This window comes from Vulpes lagopus, chromosome 22, assembly GCF_018345385.1.
Source record: "Vulpes lagopus strain Blue_001 chromosome 22, ASM1834538v1, whole genome shotgun sequence".
Classification (NCBI taxonomy): Eukaryota; Metazoa; Chordata; class Mammalia; order Carnivora; family Canidae; genus Vulpes; species Vulpes lagopus.
Window position 1 is genome coordinate 28494560 of NC_054845.1, and position 17400 is coordinate 28511959.

The 17400-nt window shown below is 45.0% G+C and overlaps 1 protein-coding gene across 2 annotated transcripts in view; it reads right to left on the reverse strand.

Annotated features, from left to right (window-relative positions):
• Nucleotides 1-17400, reverse strand: part of PAX3 (paired box 3) — a 95929-nt gene that overhangs the window by 14375 nt on the left and 64154 nt on the right. For both annotated transcript variants that reach the window (XM_041737597.1, XM_041737596.1), the window contains exons 5-7: nucleotides 16995-17200; nucleotides 5182-5347; nucleotides 4141-4355 (exon numbers count right to left, since the gene is read on the reverse strand). In XM_041737597.1, coding sequence (XP_041593531.1) covers nucleotides 4141-4355; nucleotides 5182-5347; nucleotides 16995-17200 — 587 coding nt within the window. The remainder of the gene's footprint in view (nucleotides 1-4140; nucleotides 4356-5181; nucleotides 5348-16994; nucleotides 17201-17400) is intronic.

A 17400-nucleotide genomic window follows, 5' to 3' on the forward strand; every position in this document is an offset into this window, starting at 1 on the left:
GGGCCTATGGAAAACTTGCTAGGCCCTTGCACTTCTTCAGCAAGTGAATTGTGTAATTTGTGTTTACACGAGAATTAGTAACAAGTGGAAAAGAGGGAGATTTGGCTTATTTAGACGATGGTGCTGCAGTGGTCTCAGGTTTTCCCTGAGAAAAATGGCCACATTCTTCAGATAGGGACAGATTCTCTCAGAACAAGATACGCTCGCCAGCGATGAAGGAGTGCGCAGTCCCTTTCCGCAACTTGAGGAAGGATATGGCCAAAGTTTCTAAAAGTGTTTGTCAATAAATACATACATACCTACATACGTACATAAAAGTGTTTGTCAGTATTCTGATCTTTTGTCAAAATACATGGTGGCCTATTGCTACTCGAATCTGACCAGCTGGACGGGTGTGACCGTCCTGAGTCACGGCCTCACACCTGTCCCTCACGAAGCTGAGGCCCTCCCTGAGAAAAGCTTGGAAGGTGTTGAAGACATACCACTTGGCTGATGGCTCTGATTCCAAGTTTTAGAGGCATCGTTGCTCGAGGGAGCAGATTGGAGGGAGAGGTTGGAGACTTCCAGAAGAGAACCAACTAAAAGACATGCACGCACAGGGAAACAGTTGTCATCCTGGTGTCTAGTAATTCCTCGACAAGAAACTAGAAAGGCCATTCCGCCACAGTCCACACACATTCAAACTCATGAGATCCAAGTCTGAATGGCCAACACCACTAGGGAAAAAGTCAAATGCAAGGCACAAATTATTATGAACATGTCGGACAGCCTCCACTGAAAAGATCTACAAAGATCTGACCAAAACGACTCAAAACCCTTTAGATTCAATTGTAACGACAGAAAGAAAGCGACGTGCAAAACTATATACACTATCATCGTAATTATATATATATATATATATTTTTTTTAAAGGTGTAAGACCCCAGAGAGCCAGAAGGCAATATGTAAAAATATTAACAGTGGTTGCCCGGGGGAATTTCTTTTTTCTACTCTGAAGACACTTAAAAAAAATTTTTCCATTTTTGATTATCTGGGGGAAGTTAAAAGATTGGTAGGAAAAGTGTGTAAAGCCAAAAAGCACGCAGAGGGCATGTTAGCGAAAAGAGTCAATTAACCTGAACCCAAAAGTTCAAGAAACTCATCTCCACGAAATGATTTTAAGATATGATGAAAGCCCTCTGCCTTTATTTTTCATGAAACCCATTCCCTCTCTGCCCAACCCTGTGCTACCACGGGGGCCAGCGCAGACTGAGCCCAGCATCCCAGGCTCCAGCCCCCATTCTCTCTCTGGCACCTGGTGGTCTCCACAGCAGGCCTCGAGCTCTCTGAGCCTCGGTTGACTTGTCCACCTATTTGATGTCCAGGGAGAAGCAGAGGAAGTGGAGGAGGAAAGGAAGGAGAGAAATGGTAAGATTAGATCCATCGTGAATACCGTGTGAGCCAACCTAGTAATAAGCCCTTCTACATAATCAGCAGGAAGGCTGAAGGGCCTTTCTTTACTCTCTTCTTTAGTTACCAGGTAAACCAGACTGTTCGAAGTGGGCTCTTGCCTTCAAATTTTCTTTAAGATATTCCTAAGAAAGGGGATCCCTGGGTGGCGCAGCAGTTTGGCGCCTGCCTTTGGCCCAGGGCGCGATCCTGGAGACCCGGGATCGAATCCCACATCAGGCTCCCGGTGCATGGAGCCTGCTTCTCCCTCTGCCTGTGTCTCTGTCTCTCTCTCTCTCTCTCTCTCTCTCTCTCTCTCTGTATGACTATCATAAATAAACAAAAAAAAATATAAAAAAAAGAGTCAAAAAAAAAAAAGATATTCCTAAGAAAGCCAGACAACCAAAAGTAGGGTTGATCCCACCCCCCACACACACACACACTTTGCTTAAGTAGAGGCAATCCTGCAAAGCAAAGGATCCCAAGGCTACAGAAATCTGAGTCCTCATTTCCCAATCTCCTACTCTGTTGTTTTTTCTATATATTTGGCGTGATTCTCGTCCACTCACTCTCATTCCCTGACTCTGCTTTGAAGAAATAAGGAGGAACGTCCTTATATTATCTGTCCCTTTTCTAGCTTTTTGGGGGTGCCCCAAGCACGAAGACAACACGGATCCCTAGTGGTGGCTTCAGGAGGAAACGTATGGTAGAAATGCAAAACACCCGGGATGTGTACAAAGAAGCAAGGACCTAACGTGGTATGTAAGAGCATAATAAAGAAATATAGGAGGAGTTGCCTGTGAATTTTCCACTGCTTGCTCTTGGAATGATTTCCATCCTACTGCCAACGCTGGAATCATAAAATCAAAGGTTAACAGTCTCAAGACGAAGTGCTAGTGACTCCAGCTACATGATACCAATAGACTACAGTATAATACACTTATTATAACACACAAGCTCATACACTTACAAGAAACTAGGAGACCCACTTCTGGAAAACAGATCCGTGTCATTATTTCTGTTCTGATTGAACACGAAAGAAATGCCAAGGGACTCCTGGGTCCACCTTGCAGAAGCAGACAGGGTTAGTTGACTTTTTATGAAAACTTTCAACCAAATCGTGTTCAGAAAAGCTCTGCTACAGCCCCCAAACTACTGATGTTAAAAACCGCAGAGATAACCACTTCTGATGTTCCTTCTAAACTGTGGAAGAAGCCGATGTGCTATAAATCTGGGCATTTTAAAGAGGAGTCTACTAATAAAAGTCCATGATTTTCATGCAAAATCACACTCACAAATGCCAGCACTTGGAAATTACATTTATTAAAGTCCTGTAGGAAGGCACATTCATTGTTTTCATGTTGTTATTTTTCGGCCGAGGTTTAAAGCCACCTCTTATTTCTTATCCCAGGATGTGCTATAGGAATCTATGAAACTTAATTACATTGACTGTTACAAAAAAGGATTTATGAACTTTTGCCTTTAGGCAGAAATGTTTATTTCATTGCCTTTGCTATTCATTCTTTTCAACTCCGACGGCTTTGAACTTTTCAGCTGCTCGGAGTTATCACCGTTGTGCAGAGCCCGGGAACTGCACTCCCAAGACGCAAACCACAAGTTGAAGAAAACGAAGAAGGCAAAGATATAGGAGTCGTTATTTTGGCCACCCTTTGTGCCATTAAAATCTCATTTTCTGCCTATTAGAATGCCCTCTTGGTGCTTAGGCGGCGGTGATAGTCGGTGATTAGTGTGTAATTGAGTATAATTGTCTTTTCACTTTTCATTTCTGTCATTCTGAGCTTCTCTCTGTTTTTCTAACCACCAAGAGGAAAAAGGGGGTTAAGAAAAGATAAAGCTGTTAAAACTCTCACTCTCGGCCCCGAAGAGATTCTCGATCGCAATTATAGATTGCAACCCCTTTGTGACACTTCTCCAAATTTAGTGGGCAACTCTCCTCGCCACCTGGGCCAAGAGCTCTCTAATAAAATCAAGTGATCTGTATTTAAACAACTGCTAATAATGTCAACCTCAGACAGATGCCACATGGAGGAAATTTATCCAACCCTCTGACACGCAATTATCAAGGCAATTTATTAATACGATCTCTCAAGAAAGGCTCATAGTCCAATGCAAATTAGAAAAACAATTACAACATTCAAATATCTATATATTCCCAAAGTAGCAGTAATTCTCCTAATTTGCGCATTTATAGCTCATTTATCCCAGAGTTCTGGAGTCATCAGCTGGTCTCTCTCCACCCAACTTGCTTGCTTCCTCTCCAATTGTGTTATAAAAGCTTTAGTGTTTTCGGACTAGGTGCTTTTGTTCACAACCCTATCAGCCGATCAAGTACCTTTTTTTTTTTTTTTTTAAAGAGAAAACAAACAAACGACAACAACACAATGCGTGTGAGCTTCTGACCCAAAGCCCAGAACGAGGGGTGGAGCTGACTAATGCCTTGACAACTACGGATAAACACAGAGCCTCCCTGATTACATTAAAAATCACTTGGATTTTAAGTCCAAGCTACAACTTTTGATACAGCCTGTAGGAAGGGTGGAGAGAAAGGAAACCAGAAAACTGAAATCATGTGGCTTGTATAAAGAATACATTATGGTTTAAATTTGGCAATTCATTATATGACCGCCTCGGGGAATTGACTGTTTGGTTCTGGTATACAGCAAATCGTCTGTCTGGAAACACGGGACTGACCTGAGGTGAAAGGCCATTGCCAATGGCGGGGTTCATGGGGTTGGAGGGCCCAGATGGAGGCACAAAGCTGTCTGTATAGCTGGAAAATCCGTGCCTGGTGCTGGGGAGGCAGTAGGCAGAGCTGCTGTCTGGGTTGGAAGGAATGGTGCTTTGGTGGACGGTGCTCGGAGGAAGCGGCTGAGGTCTGTGAACGGTGCTGCTGGGATCCGACACGGCTGCAATGAAGAAGACGGTCAGCTCTGGGGCCCGGGCAGGCCAGCAGGAGGAGCGCACCTCCCGCGCCACCGGCAGCCCCGGCGCTCAGGCCAAGCCCTCGTTTCCAACTGCGCTCCCTAACGCGCACGCACGCAGCCACGTGTCCGCACACGAGCACAAGTATGTGACTCACCTACACACCTCCGTGGCATGCCCCCCCCCCCCAGCCGACGAATGCAGAAGTCACAGTAACAGTGATGACGAACCTCTGTGGGCAGCGCAGGTTATCAATAACGAGCGTAAGGATTAACCATGGCAAGTCTCGCAATTCATATCAAATATGCTCTCAAAGCACCTACGCGTCAGTGTGGGATGCCCGCAGTGCTATCTTTCCTAATCAAAATAACTCGGCCTTATCACTGATCCCATCCATCCGCCTCTGTGTGCCATCAAATGGTGACCCTATCAAAGCTTACCTCGGCTCTATTACTACCGCAGTCAGTGACCATCGTGGAGCTGCACTCCACTGCGGACCAGAGTACAAATGCAGAAGGAGAAATTTTAACAAAGGAAAAGCAAGTGGCACACTGATGGAGGAAAGTTGTTTTGCGTCAGAATACTGAAACAGTACGACATGAGAACGCTTGGATCCGAGAGATCCAAATACGCCGTAGAACCAAGCATGCTTCCGAGATGTGACAGGTACATTCAGGATACCCTGATGTCATGTCATTAACACCCAAGCAGCTGCAAGGTCGGCATGGAGGATGATTTCCCTGCCCCTGTAAAATAAGCAGCAGAGAAGGCAATGGGAGTTATATGCGGACCCCTCGACTCCCTCCGTACCTTGCGGAATAGCTGTGGGCTGGTAAGATGTCTCCGACAGCTGGTATGTTGGCAGGGTCGGCATGGCTGTGGGAGGGAATCCCCCCGGAATGAGATGGTTGAAAGCCATCAGTTGATTGGCGCCAGCTTGCTTCCTCCATCTCGCACGGCGGTTGCTAAACCAAACCTATGGATTTAATTTAAAATTTGAGGATTTCACTGATGAAATAATAGTACATTCTTAATGAATTTTTCATGCTAAAACAGATTAAAGGCCCCTTACTGACAGGGCAAATGGATGCAAGAGCCCTCCCCTCCTGTGTTGTATTGTCAGGGGAGAAAGGAGAGTTAAATGTCAGGGGTCAGGAAAGGGGCTTCCTGGACCTTCCAGGGCCCTGCAGAGCTCCCACAAACGCCGCAATGGCCATGGGCAGGGATGGCTGAGCAGGGCTGGAGACCACAGGAACGTCCCACTGTCACCGTCACCAACACCTGCCCACCTCCATCTATAACACCACCGTAGGGAGGGGGTACGAGCCTCTCTGACCTGTACGTGACCTATGTCCAAATTTGGTCTTGCCTATCACACTAACTTTGCATTTGTTATTCTTATCAGGCTGTCTTTGCATTGCTATGATCACTACAGGCAGAGCTCCTGTATCATCATATAAATTGACCAAGAGGCTAAGTGGAACCATTTTAGCATCCCTTTCCAAGTTGAGACATGGTTCTAATCTTAATGGAAATAAGATCAGACCTCTTTGGCATAAGGTAAGTGTTTCGAGAAATGAAAGCATTTTATCTAAGAAGATCCCTTAAATAATCAGTTTATGATTTCTTTCAACAACAGCTTTAAGCACCTCTAATACTCTGTGCCAAGCGCTATGATAACTAGATACAATTTGGAAAAAAAAATTGGTATAATGTAATGAAGATCTTTCAAAGAGTTCAAAACCCATATATTTTGGCAAGTAGCTGGGGAGAAATGGTGATAACAGGAGTAAGACCCATAACTGGGCGTCTGAAACTTTAAGGAATGGCGATATGAGGTTTTTAATGGGCCCCATCATCTTGCCCAGCTTTTGCATCTGCAGCTTAAATGTGGAACTTTGGATCATTTGACAGAGTGCATTTATGAGGTGTCTCCCAAAATCACAGCGCATCTCTACCAATTAAAGAATATTCTAATTTCTATACCGAAAGTTCATGGAAAACTTCATTCGGATAAAGCACTGTGCCTGCAGTCAGAGGGAGAAAGGGATGAATGAAACGGTGGGAGAAGACGGGAATCCCCCGCTCCAGCAGCTTTCAGACCTCCCCTCCCTCGGGAATCCACAGAGCCCTCACGGAAACCCAAATCACTGCTCACGAGAGGTAGAGGCTCCATATTTGGAAACGCAGAGAAGCAGGGAAAGTTTGGAGTGGATGGAGGCAGGGTTTGAACTCATTTTGGAGTATGGATTCAATTTCAACAAAAGGTCACTCTAGATGGAGGTGATAATGCAGGAGACCAGCGTGTCTAAGGAAAGGTAGGACTGCGCTTCCTCACGGGATAGACTAACAATCACACAACCTCACTCTGATTTTTCTTACGTTGTGGACACTTTGAAAAGTGGCAGGAGGCAAAAAAAGAAAGAAAAGTGGAGCAGGAATTGGAGCAGGAATTCCTCCCTTTTGGAGCAAGAAAGCCCAGTGTAACAAAGACATCACCAAGGCATCTGCTTAAACTCTTGCTGCTGCCCAAGCGTCTGTCTGGAAAGGCATCTGCTCTTCTCCAGGCTTGTGGTAAGATACTGGTCAGGAAAGCTGCTTGAACCTCCTCAAAGTACTCACAGTTAATACTCCTTAAGTATCCAACAGGAAGCGAAGGTAAGTCAATATTTTCCCATGTTGATACATAATTGAATTAGAGTTTTACTTAACTTAATAAATTGCCACCTGGGATAATAGAGCCATGAACTAGCCAGCCCTCGGCTTCGGGTCTGCATCAGTGTGTTGGCTCACTGCACATCTGAGCGTCTGTCACCATGATTCGCAGAAGGCCTTGGGACAAGCTGTTTAGGCTGAGGGTAAGAAATCTGGGCCGTTTCCATGCCTGAGTGTGCTGTACTACATACCACACACCGTGGCCGTATTGTATATTGAAAACCTTGAGAGGGCAGCCCGGGTGGCTCAGCGGTTTAGCACCGCCTTCAGCCCAGGGCGTGATCCTGGAGACCCGGGATCGAGTCCCGCGTCGGGCTCCCTGCATGGGGCCTGCTTCTCCCTCTGCCTGTGTCTGTGCCTCTCTCTCTGTGCATCTCTCATGAATGAATAAATAAAATCTTAAAAAAAAAAAAAAGAAAGAAAGAAAAGAAAACCTTGAGAAAGGGGCTCCTGCGTGGCCCAGTGGTTGAGCATCTGCCTCTGGCTTAGGTCATGATCCTGGGGTCCTGGGATTGAGCCCTGCATCGGGCTCTCTACTCAGGGGGGAGTTTGCTTCTCCCTCTCCTTCTGCCCTTCCCTCCATTCTCTCTCTTTCTCTCTCTCTCTCTCTCTCTCTCTTTGTCAAATAAATGAAAACAATCTTTTTAAAAATAAAAACTAAAAAAATTAAAACCTTGAGATTAATAAATCACACCTGGGGATCCCTGGGTGGCGCAGCAGTTTGGCGCCTGCCTTTGGCCCAGGGCGCGATCCTGGAGACCCGGGATCGAGTCCCACATCGGGCTCCCGGTGCATGGAGCCTGCTTCTCCCTCTGCCTGTGTCTCTGCCTCTCTCTCTTTCTCTCTGTATGACTATCATTAAATAAATAAATAAATAAATAAATCACACCTGGCTCAGGGGAAGTGGCCTCGGACACCTATCTCAACCACCCTATGTGCGGTGCACCACCAGCTCTAGGCTGGGAAGAGCACTGAATTTCCAAAGTTTCGATGCGATTTCAGTCATTCAGACTTACGGTCCCTCCATTCCACTGGTGAGATCCTTTAGGAAGATCTCAGAGCTCCCAGTTCCGTCGGTGAAAGGACACGCTGCCAATCTCTCTGTGCCAACTTCCTTCTGTAACCTTTAGATAAGTAAACCGAGTTTGATTTACCCAGTGGGTGGCCAAGCCTGATGGCTCCGTCGATCTCAACCTACTTTTGATCCAAGATCAGTCTAACTCCTCCATCACCCAATTTTTTTTACCTCAAAAATGTCTCTGCTCAGACAACAAATACCAAGAAACACCATAACTTTCTAAAGATCTTCAGATTATTCAAAAGACTCAGGATGTAAGGTTTAGAGGTTTTCTTTTCATTTTTCCAAAATGATACAAATACAGAAGACACTGAGTAAACCCACCAGGAGTTATATTTAAAAGATCTTACATTTACAATACAATCTCTATTATGCCTACAATAAAAGTAGTAAAGAAGCAAATCTTTACTAAAAAATCTTCTACAGGAGGTTCAAAAGTTTCCCAGGGGGAGGAATTTAAATGATGTTTAAATTTAGGCTGAATAAATCCAGAGGGCTATTTATTCCTGAGAGAACCAGAGATTACTGAGGACTGAGGACTATCCTTCCCATCTCTGGACATTTAACCAGACTTTGTTTTATCATCTTGCCATTGTCAGCCTTCTGCATCTCCTCACACCAGCTGTGTCTGCCAAAAGAAGCATTAAACGTAAATAGATAGGGCGCTGGGGGGCTCAGCGGTTGAGCGTCTTCGGCTCAGGGCGTGATCCCGGGGTTCCTGGATCGAGTCCTGCATCGGGCTCCCCAAAGGGAGCCTGCTTCTCCCTCTGTCTGTGTCTCTGCCTCTCTCTCTGTGTCTTTCATGAATAAATTTTTAAAAATCTTGAAAAAAAAAAAGATAGATGGATACACACATACATACATATACTAAGGTTGTAAATGGGAAAGTGGTCCTTGCCTTCTTTCTACTTTGAAACTCATAGAAGACATCTCTACTATTTTTTAATAGGAAGAAGTTGCCCTTGAAATAGCTTTCATTTTAAATACCCAACACTGACCAAGCACAGTGATCCTGGGATCCTCTATGGCCCCATCCTCTACCGAAAGGCATTCCCTTTAGTGCTCAGAGGTCTCAGAGGACTCTTTCAATATTGTCTCACTAATTCCAACGCCAATGAATAATCTGCTAAGTGGGCTGCGTGACTGTCTAACACCGAATTAGTTCATCTAAAATGGGTGGAAGGCATTTGTGACTCAGTTACAATCACCAGAAACCCCTCTTTGTTTTGCAAAGCGTAACAATGGCAACAGAAACAAACTGATTTTTGGCGCTCCAGAGGCGACCAGGCATGTTCTGCCCATTTCTTAGCCAGAAGGGCAGAAAGGACACATCTTACAGAGTTGGATATCACCTCTTAAATGTAACCCTATGACCTATAATTCGACATAATCTCACTCTCCCCACACGTTACCCGGCCTTCGGCATCACACCTACCTGGTACGGAAGTGGGGCAGGAGGCGTACGCCGGCCCATTACTACTATTAGCTACAGTTAAATGCTAACAATTGCCTGCATAACATCCCACAACATCAAAACACTCCCACAAGGCAAGTTTCTACTTCATTTGATGAACTGCAACCTGGTTCATCTTCATTGGCCCCTGGATCTTCCCCTACCTGTCTCTCTGCAGAGCCCTTCCAGAAAACCATAGTCATGCTTTTTGCAAACGATCTTCACACTCATTTCTGAAATAATATAATATCCAGTGAGTGTTCTAAGCAAAATTTAAATTGAGAGATCCTCATCCCATCATAATAACCAGGGAGAAAAGATAACCACCAAAAAAAAAAAAGAAGAGGATTTTCATAAAATTTTCTCTTCGTGGGTCAAACAAGTAACCAATTTGTTCAGACTCTCAACAGTGTTAGTTGGGGAAAACTTTGTACTTTATTTTTTCTTAAATATTTATTTATTTATTTGAGAGAGCGAGAGAGGGTGCATGCGCATGAATGCAGGGAAGGGGCAGAGGGAGAGAGAATCTCAGGTAGGCTCCACACTGAGCACAGAGCCCAACATGGGGCTTGATCTCACGACCCTGAGATCATGACCTGAGCCAAAACCAGGAGTTGGACCCTTAACTGAGCAAGTCACCCTGGCGCCCCGAAAACTTCATGGTTTAAATGATGTAATAATACTTTTTATTCACACAGATGAAATGCAGACTAAGCAAAAGTTGACTCCCAGGACCCCCACCTTGCTAACTCTGGGAACTTGAACAGTTTGTGTATTGTCTGTGGGCCTCTGCTTTCTCATCTACTAAATGGGAGGGGGAAAACTACTTCACAAGATTGTTGTGACAATTAAATGAGACAATACAATCAAAGCCCTTGGAAGAGTACCTAATTGGTATTAAGTGTTCAATAAATGGCAGGTATTAAGTATGAATGTTGCCAACTCTGTCTTAGACACCCAAGAATTAAAGCCTTGTTTTGTTTTCCTAGCTCTGTGGTCTACAGCCAAAGCCTTTGTGCCCATGAGCAGACAGGAGAGTGCCCAAACAACACCTCAAATAATTGAAAGCCAGTTTGGCTTGAATGGAGACTTAGGTCAAATTTGCTTCCAAGTTTCATGGATTAGTGCTAATTGTCCCATGGTGTAAGCCTAATTTTGCCCATCAAGAAATTACTAGTTCACATTTTTGGTGTGGTCCCCAAAGGCAATCTAACCTACATTATTCCAGATGGGTTGTTTCAAATGCAATTTGAAAAATGGGGAGAGAACATAATACTTAATGCTCAGAAAGAGAATTCACAGCAAGATTTAAAATGCCCTGAGTGGCTCAGTCCATTGAGCATCCGGCTCTTGATTTCAATTCCAGTCATGATCTCAGGGTCATGGGATTGAGCCCCGTGTTGGGCTCCCTGCTCACCAAGGAGTCTGCTCCTTTCTCCCTCTGCCCCTCCTCCTGCTCATGCTCTCTTGCTCTCTCTCTCTCTTGCTCTCTCTCTCTCTCTCTCAAATAACTAAATAAATCTTTTAAAAAATAAAATGCTTGATTAAAGCATTAGATTAAAGCATTAGCACTAGATTCAATGGTGTCTAATGTGAAAATGCCAAATACAGTGCTTCCCAAGTAGGTAAATTGAGGACCAACTGCTCATCCCTGGACCTTCTCATTCACTCTCTTCCTCTTCTCTTGCCATATCACACTCTCCCAGCCCTCCCATCATTGCTGCTCTCCAGCTCTGACCACTGTATGAAGAGCAGATTGGGGAGAGAATGGGTAAGAAGGGTGATGAGGAGAAGTGCCCTGCTCCCAAGAATGTCAGAGGATCATGGTCCCGCAGAAAAGCACACTCAGCCGCATCTTCATTCATCCCAAGAGCAAACTCCCACAGAGAATTTCAGGATGATCATATTTATGAAATAATATTTCCATATTATTATGGAATTCAGGCCAAATATTCCACGCCTATCTTAACTTCTGAACCATATAGATCTGTTGGATAGTGTTAAATCTCCACTGGATCAAAAACACAAGAAACAAGTGTTGGTGAGGATGTAGAGAAAAAGGAACCCTCATGCACTGTTTGTGGGAATGCAAACTGGGGCAGCCACTGTGGAAAACAGCACAGAGATTCCTCAAAAAATCAAAAATGGAGCTACATTATGATCCAGTGATTCCACTACTGGATATTTATCCAAAGAGTATGAAAACACGAATTCCAAAAGGTATATGCACCCTCATGTTTACTGCAGCATTATTTACCACAGCAAAATTATAGAAGCAGCCCAAGTGTCCATCCATAGATGGATAAAGATGTGACATATATACACAATGGAATATTACTGAGCCATAAAAGGAAAATGAAATCTTGCCATCTGCAAGAACATGGAGAGATCTAGAGAATGTAATGCTCAGTGAAATAAGTCAGCCAGAGAAAGACAAATGCCATATGATTTCACTCATTGGTGGAATTTGAGAAATAAAACAAGGAAAAAAAAGAGACAAACCAAAAACCAGACTCTTAACTATAGAGAACTGATAGTTACCAGAGGGGAGGTGGGTGCAGGGATGGGTGAAATAGGTGATGGGGATTAAGAGTACACTTATTGTGATGAGCACTGACTGATATATAGAATTTTTGAATCACTCTATTGTACACCTAGAACTAAGATTGCATGTTAGTTCATCGCATGTTAACTGTACTGGAATTAAAATCAATCAACCAATCAATCAATCCCTATTGAGCTTTGGTGAGAATCTCCAATTACTGATGAAAAATCATGGAGCTAGTTATTTTTAGTTGGGGTATAAGAGAGGCGGCAGTGGCATTTGAGAATATGACAAAGCCAGCCCCCTCCCCGCCGCTGCCCAGCTAATGCTCGTGTACACACACACACACACACACACACACACACAGAGGCAGAGGCACAACATTGTGTGAACAGATCTCAAGTCTCCTAGACTTCCAGAAGTCCATCCATGATTATCCTTGTCATCTGTGGACCCAGACTGAGATCATCTGATCTAACCTATTCCATATTTTAAATTTTAAAAGAGAAAAAAAAAATCTGAAGCCAGCAGGATTACAGCAGAATTAAGTGACTTCCTTAGCAAAACACGCTTGGCAAGATGAGACCAAAACCCACATTTTCTGATTCCTCCGTATACGCTGTTTCCTCAAACAGCTTTCTCTGCTGTCTTCCATTATCTTGGTGGTAAAAGAGTGATACTTCCCTGCTTTGTGGAGTTCTTAGGTGGAATATTTACTAAAACTTTTGCACAGTCATAAATATTTGCATTCTTTCCCACAAAACTTTAATGCTTGCCATTATTTGCATGATAATACACAGGAGGTGAACTAGGCAAATTCGGCTTTGGTGTACAATAATTCTTAGGTTGTGTACTCAGGTTTGGCTGTGATAAACACAACGGAGCTACTGTCTAAACAGATTTTTATGAAATACTGACAAAGGCCTAAGTTATTATAGCTTTAGTGTCATCTCGATCCAGAAGACTTTAGAGATATTTTACTCAGGAAAAAAAGAAAATAGAATATAGACTTGTTTGAGGGGTTTTTTTCATTTGGTGTTTGGTTTTCCCAGGTGCCCCAAATTAAACTAACTCACACTTTCTGGCTATCACTCAAACTGAGTTGACTTTGCTACTGCTTTCCCAGATCCTTCTAAAAACTAAAGGATTTTGTTCTGGCATTTTAATCAGTGATTAACTACTCCCTTCTTTTTCCTGCTGTGTTAAGTAAAAGATCCATATGCCGGGTGTTGTAGGGAATTTGTTAGGCCGTAGATCATAGCTGTGGTGCAAGACATGATGTGTCTCAAGGGAACTAATGAAGCCATAAGGAATGTAAAGAGTCACCGGGTTAAAGCCACATTAGGACAGCTGTTAGGTTAATGAGGGCCCTGCTTTGGAGAGGAGGTCACTGTATAGAAAAATATGAACCACTCTTTATTGGTTTGATCCCATGTCCTCTGCGAGTTAATGGGCCTTTCTTATTCTCCTTTGACATTCATTGGGCCAGATGTGAATGCTGGGCACCACACAAGCTGCACGGGTCTGAGATTTATTCTGTCCCTGTCCTTGTTTTTGTCAAAGGCAGAAATGACCTACGACAACACCAAACACTTTCAGTTTTCCATCACTCTCTTTGTTTGATTTCTTTAAAAGTTGGTGTTTATTTTTTGACTCTGGGTGCAGAGCTGATCTTCTCTCTGTCTAAAGGACAGACTCGGGATGCAGGCTTGGCCAGCCAGGGAATAGAGGGACCAAATCCCGGGATGCAGCAGGCAGTCTATACAGGTTTGCTGAAAGAGTGGAGACGGGAACAGATCTGACTTCAGATTTAAACTAGGTAAACACAGAACTGTAATAAAAGCTATTAGATTTGATAAATGCAATGTCTGTAACCCTGCTATATATAAATCACAATACATACACGACATATTTTCTATATATAATATTTACATATTATGAGAATCTGTGGTTAGCGGTGGTCATTTCTGGAGAGGAGCGCCACATCCCGATGTAACAGGTAAACAGAGTCAATAGCTCCAGCTGTAAAACATCTGCACTATAGGCCTCCCCGTATCTGCGACTCTTCTCTTCATTCACCCTTCCACCCATCTCTTGCTTACGTAATCCGTTACCTACACTCCACCTTCTGAATACCTTCTGCCACTGTCCTGTCCTTTCCATTCCCGTGTCCACCAGCCCATTTATGCCCACAGCCTCCACCGCCCATCCCGTCGACTCTGAGAGACCTCACCTGAAACCCAAGCCCTCCACAGGATGTCCTCAGCCTAGAGATCCAACCATATTCCTCCCACCACCCTACCTCTTCCTACCCGCCACCCAAATCCAACGATTCACTGTTCCTCTGACATGAGCAAAAATGAAAGATCATCAGGTATGTATGGTTGGACGGTGTGTCCCGCGCTTTTGCTCACATCATTTCCTCTTGCTAACGTACTCCTCCCACCCTCGCTGTCCAGAGAGCTTCTATTTAGCTTCCAGAATTCATCTTAAATCTGCCTTATTTGTGAGCCTCTCCTGTTATCCAGCCAAGATCTCATTCTTTCCCCTTCTCAACTCCCACTGCACTTTGTTTCTCTTACAGTACTTATCATATCTGATTATTATTATTATTATTATTATTTGTATTTGTATTTACTTTATTAACCATATTAGACTGAAGCTCCTTGGGAGACTTGTCCTACTCCATCTTAGCATTCCTTCACTATCTTAGCAGGACGATGATACATGGCAAGTCAAGGTCAATAAGACAACGGCTCTCACTGGGCTCTGTAGCATGGAAGAGGCCATTTCTGTAGAAGCCTAGAATAGGAGAGGTAATCAGCTGCATAGGAGAAAGTGCTGGTCAATCTAGGGACCATATCAACTGACTAGTTATTGCTGAGTCTCCAGCCTCACTTTGACTTTGAAAGTCAAGTAGTTGGGAAGAACACATTTGCAGATAAGGTAACTTTGCTTAACAAGTTTCAGGACACCCTAAGGTATTTTTAATCCTTCAAAGACAGTATTTTATTATCTCTATTAGTGATGAAAATCTTATTCTACCAATCAATAGAAACATACCAAAGTAGCCTTTCCAGAGAGTTCAGAGTAATTCTGAAAGTTCAGAAGATAATGTGAACAATTCTTAAAATAATATAGCCTTTTGAAATGCTTCTAGACTGTGACACCCATAGCAGGAATTGTACTTGATACACCTTTGCCCATCCTCATAATTTGAAAGACCATTAAGAGGAAGTATATGGAATCCAATTATTATACGGAATCCAGCATTTACTAGCTTCATGACTTTGGGTAGTTACTTCAATAGTCTGACAAACTGGTGATGATAATAATAATAATACCAACGTACAGTTTTAATGATGAAGAAATGGGTTAATTCATAGAAACACTTAGAACAGTGCCTGGCACAAAGGGATCACTCAAAATTTGTTTGCTCTTGTCTAAATACTGCCCCTAACGTCCAGATAGTGCCCGGTATATAATAAGGATTCCTGAAATCCTTTTTTAAAAATTACTTCTGGGTGTACACCCGGCACACTTCTGGGTGATATATCTGATATAACCATATCCTCCTAATAATGATAACCAAAGGCCAACATAAGAATGCACATTTTCATAAATAACCAAAAAAAAAAAAAACCCTCAGAATGCAAAGAAAACAAAAAGGTCACTTTGAAATCTCTCCATATAAAACACTTGTATCAAACAACGTGACAGAAAAGGAGTCAACCCCATTTATCACATGGATAAATTTAAGCGGACTTACCAGCCTATTAAGTGAGAAAACAGTAAAATAAAGGTGTGAACAGTTAGCCAAGTAAAAACCCCGCTGTTTACACTCGACACACCTAACACAAAAGGGATTCAGTGCAGGGGGATGAGGCAAGTACAAATAAAAATTACAAAGAGGTCACGGTCCTGCCAGCGAGGCAAGGCAAAGAGAAGGCACGGGAGAGGGGAGGGGGAGCTTCGCGGTCGGGCTGCAGCTGCCCGTGAGGAGCCTTCCCTAAAGTGGACCCGGAGCCGTCCCTAATGTGGTCCCCAGAGCCGTCCCTAACGTGGCCCCGGAGCTGTCCCTAAGGTGACCCTTGGAGCCGTCCCTAACGTGGCCCCCGGAGCCGTCCCTAAGGTGACCCTTGGAGCCGTCCTTAACGTGGCCCCCAGAGCCATCCCTAAGGTGACCCTTGGAGCTGTCCCTAACGTGGCCCCTGGAGCCGTCCCTAAGGTGACCCTTGGAGCCATCCCTAAGGTGACCCTTGGAGCCGTCCCTAAGGTGACCCTTGGAGCTGTCCCTAATGTGGCCCCTGGAGCTGTCCCTAAGGTGACCCTTGGAGCCATCCCTAAGGTGACCCTTGGAGCCGTCCTTAATGTGGTCCCTGGAGCCGTCCCTAACGTGGTCCCTGGAGCCATCTCTAAGGTGACCCTTGGAGCCGTCCCTAACGTGGTCCCCGGAGCCATCCCTAAGGTGACCCTTGGAGCCGTCCCTAACGTGGCCCCCAGAGCCATCCCTAAGGTGACCCTTGGAGCTGTCCCTAACGTGGCCCCTGGAGCCGTCCCTAAGGTGACCCTTGGAGCCATCCCTAAGGTGACCCTTGGAGCCGTCCCTAAGGTGACCCTTGGAGCCGTCCCTAATGTGGCCCCTGGAGCTGTCCCTAAGGTGACCCTTGGAGCCATCCCTAAGGTGACCCTTGGAGCCGTCCTTAATGTGGTCCCTGGAGCCGTCCCTAACGTGGTCCCCGGAGCCATCTCTAAGGTGACCCTTGGAGCCGTCCCTAACGTGGCCCCCGGAGCTCGGCGGGCCGGGCGGGGCCAGTGCCTGGGGTCGGTACCTGCACTCGGGCCTCGGTGAGCTTGGCCCTCTGCGCCAGCTCCTCCCTCGTGTAGATGTCGGGGTAGTGGGTTCTCTCGAAAGCTCGCTCCAGCTCTTCAAGCTGCTCCGCGGTGAAGGTGGTTCGGCTCCGGCGCTGCTTTCTCTTGAGGGGCAAGTCTGGTTCCGAGTCGATGTCCGAGCCTTCGTCCGACTGGGGCGCGGAGGCTAAATGCACAGGAGGGAAAGCGGTGAGCGGGCGTCGACACAGTCTGGCCGCGCTGAGCCCCGTCCTGGAGCCCCCGGGGCCTCCCGGGACGCCCAGCCCCTCCTGCAGGGTTACTTATCAAGTGATAAGCAACCTCTTGCCCTACTTTGTCTCCGAGCCCCCAGGCAGATACCACTGTCCTGGGCATCTGTCACTCCGG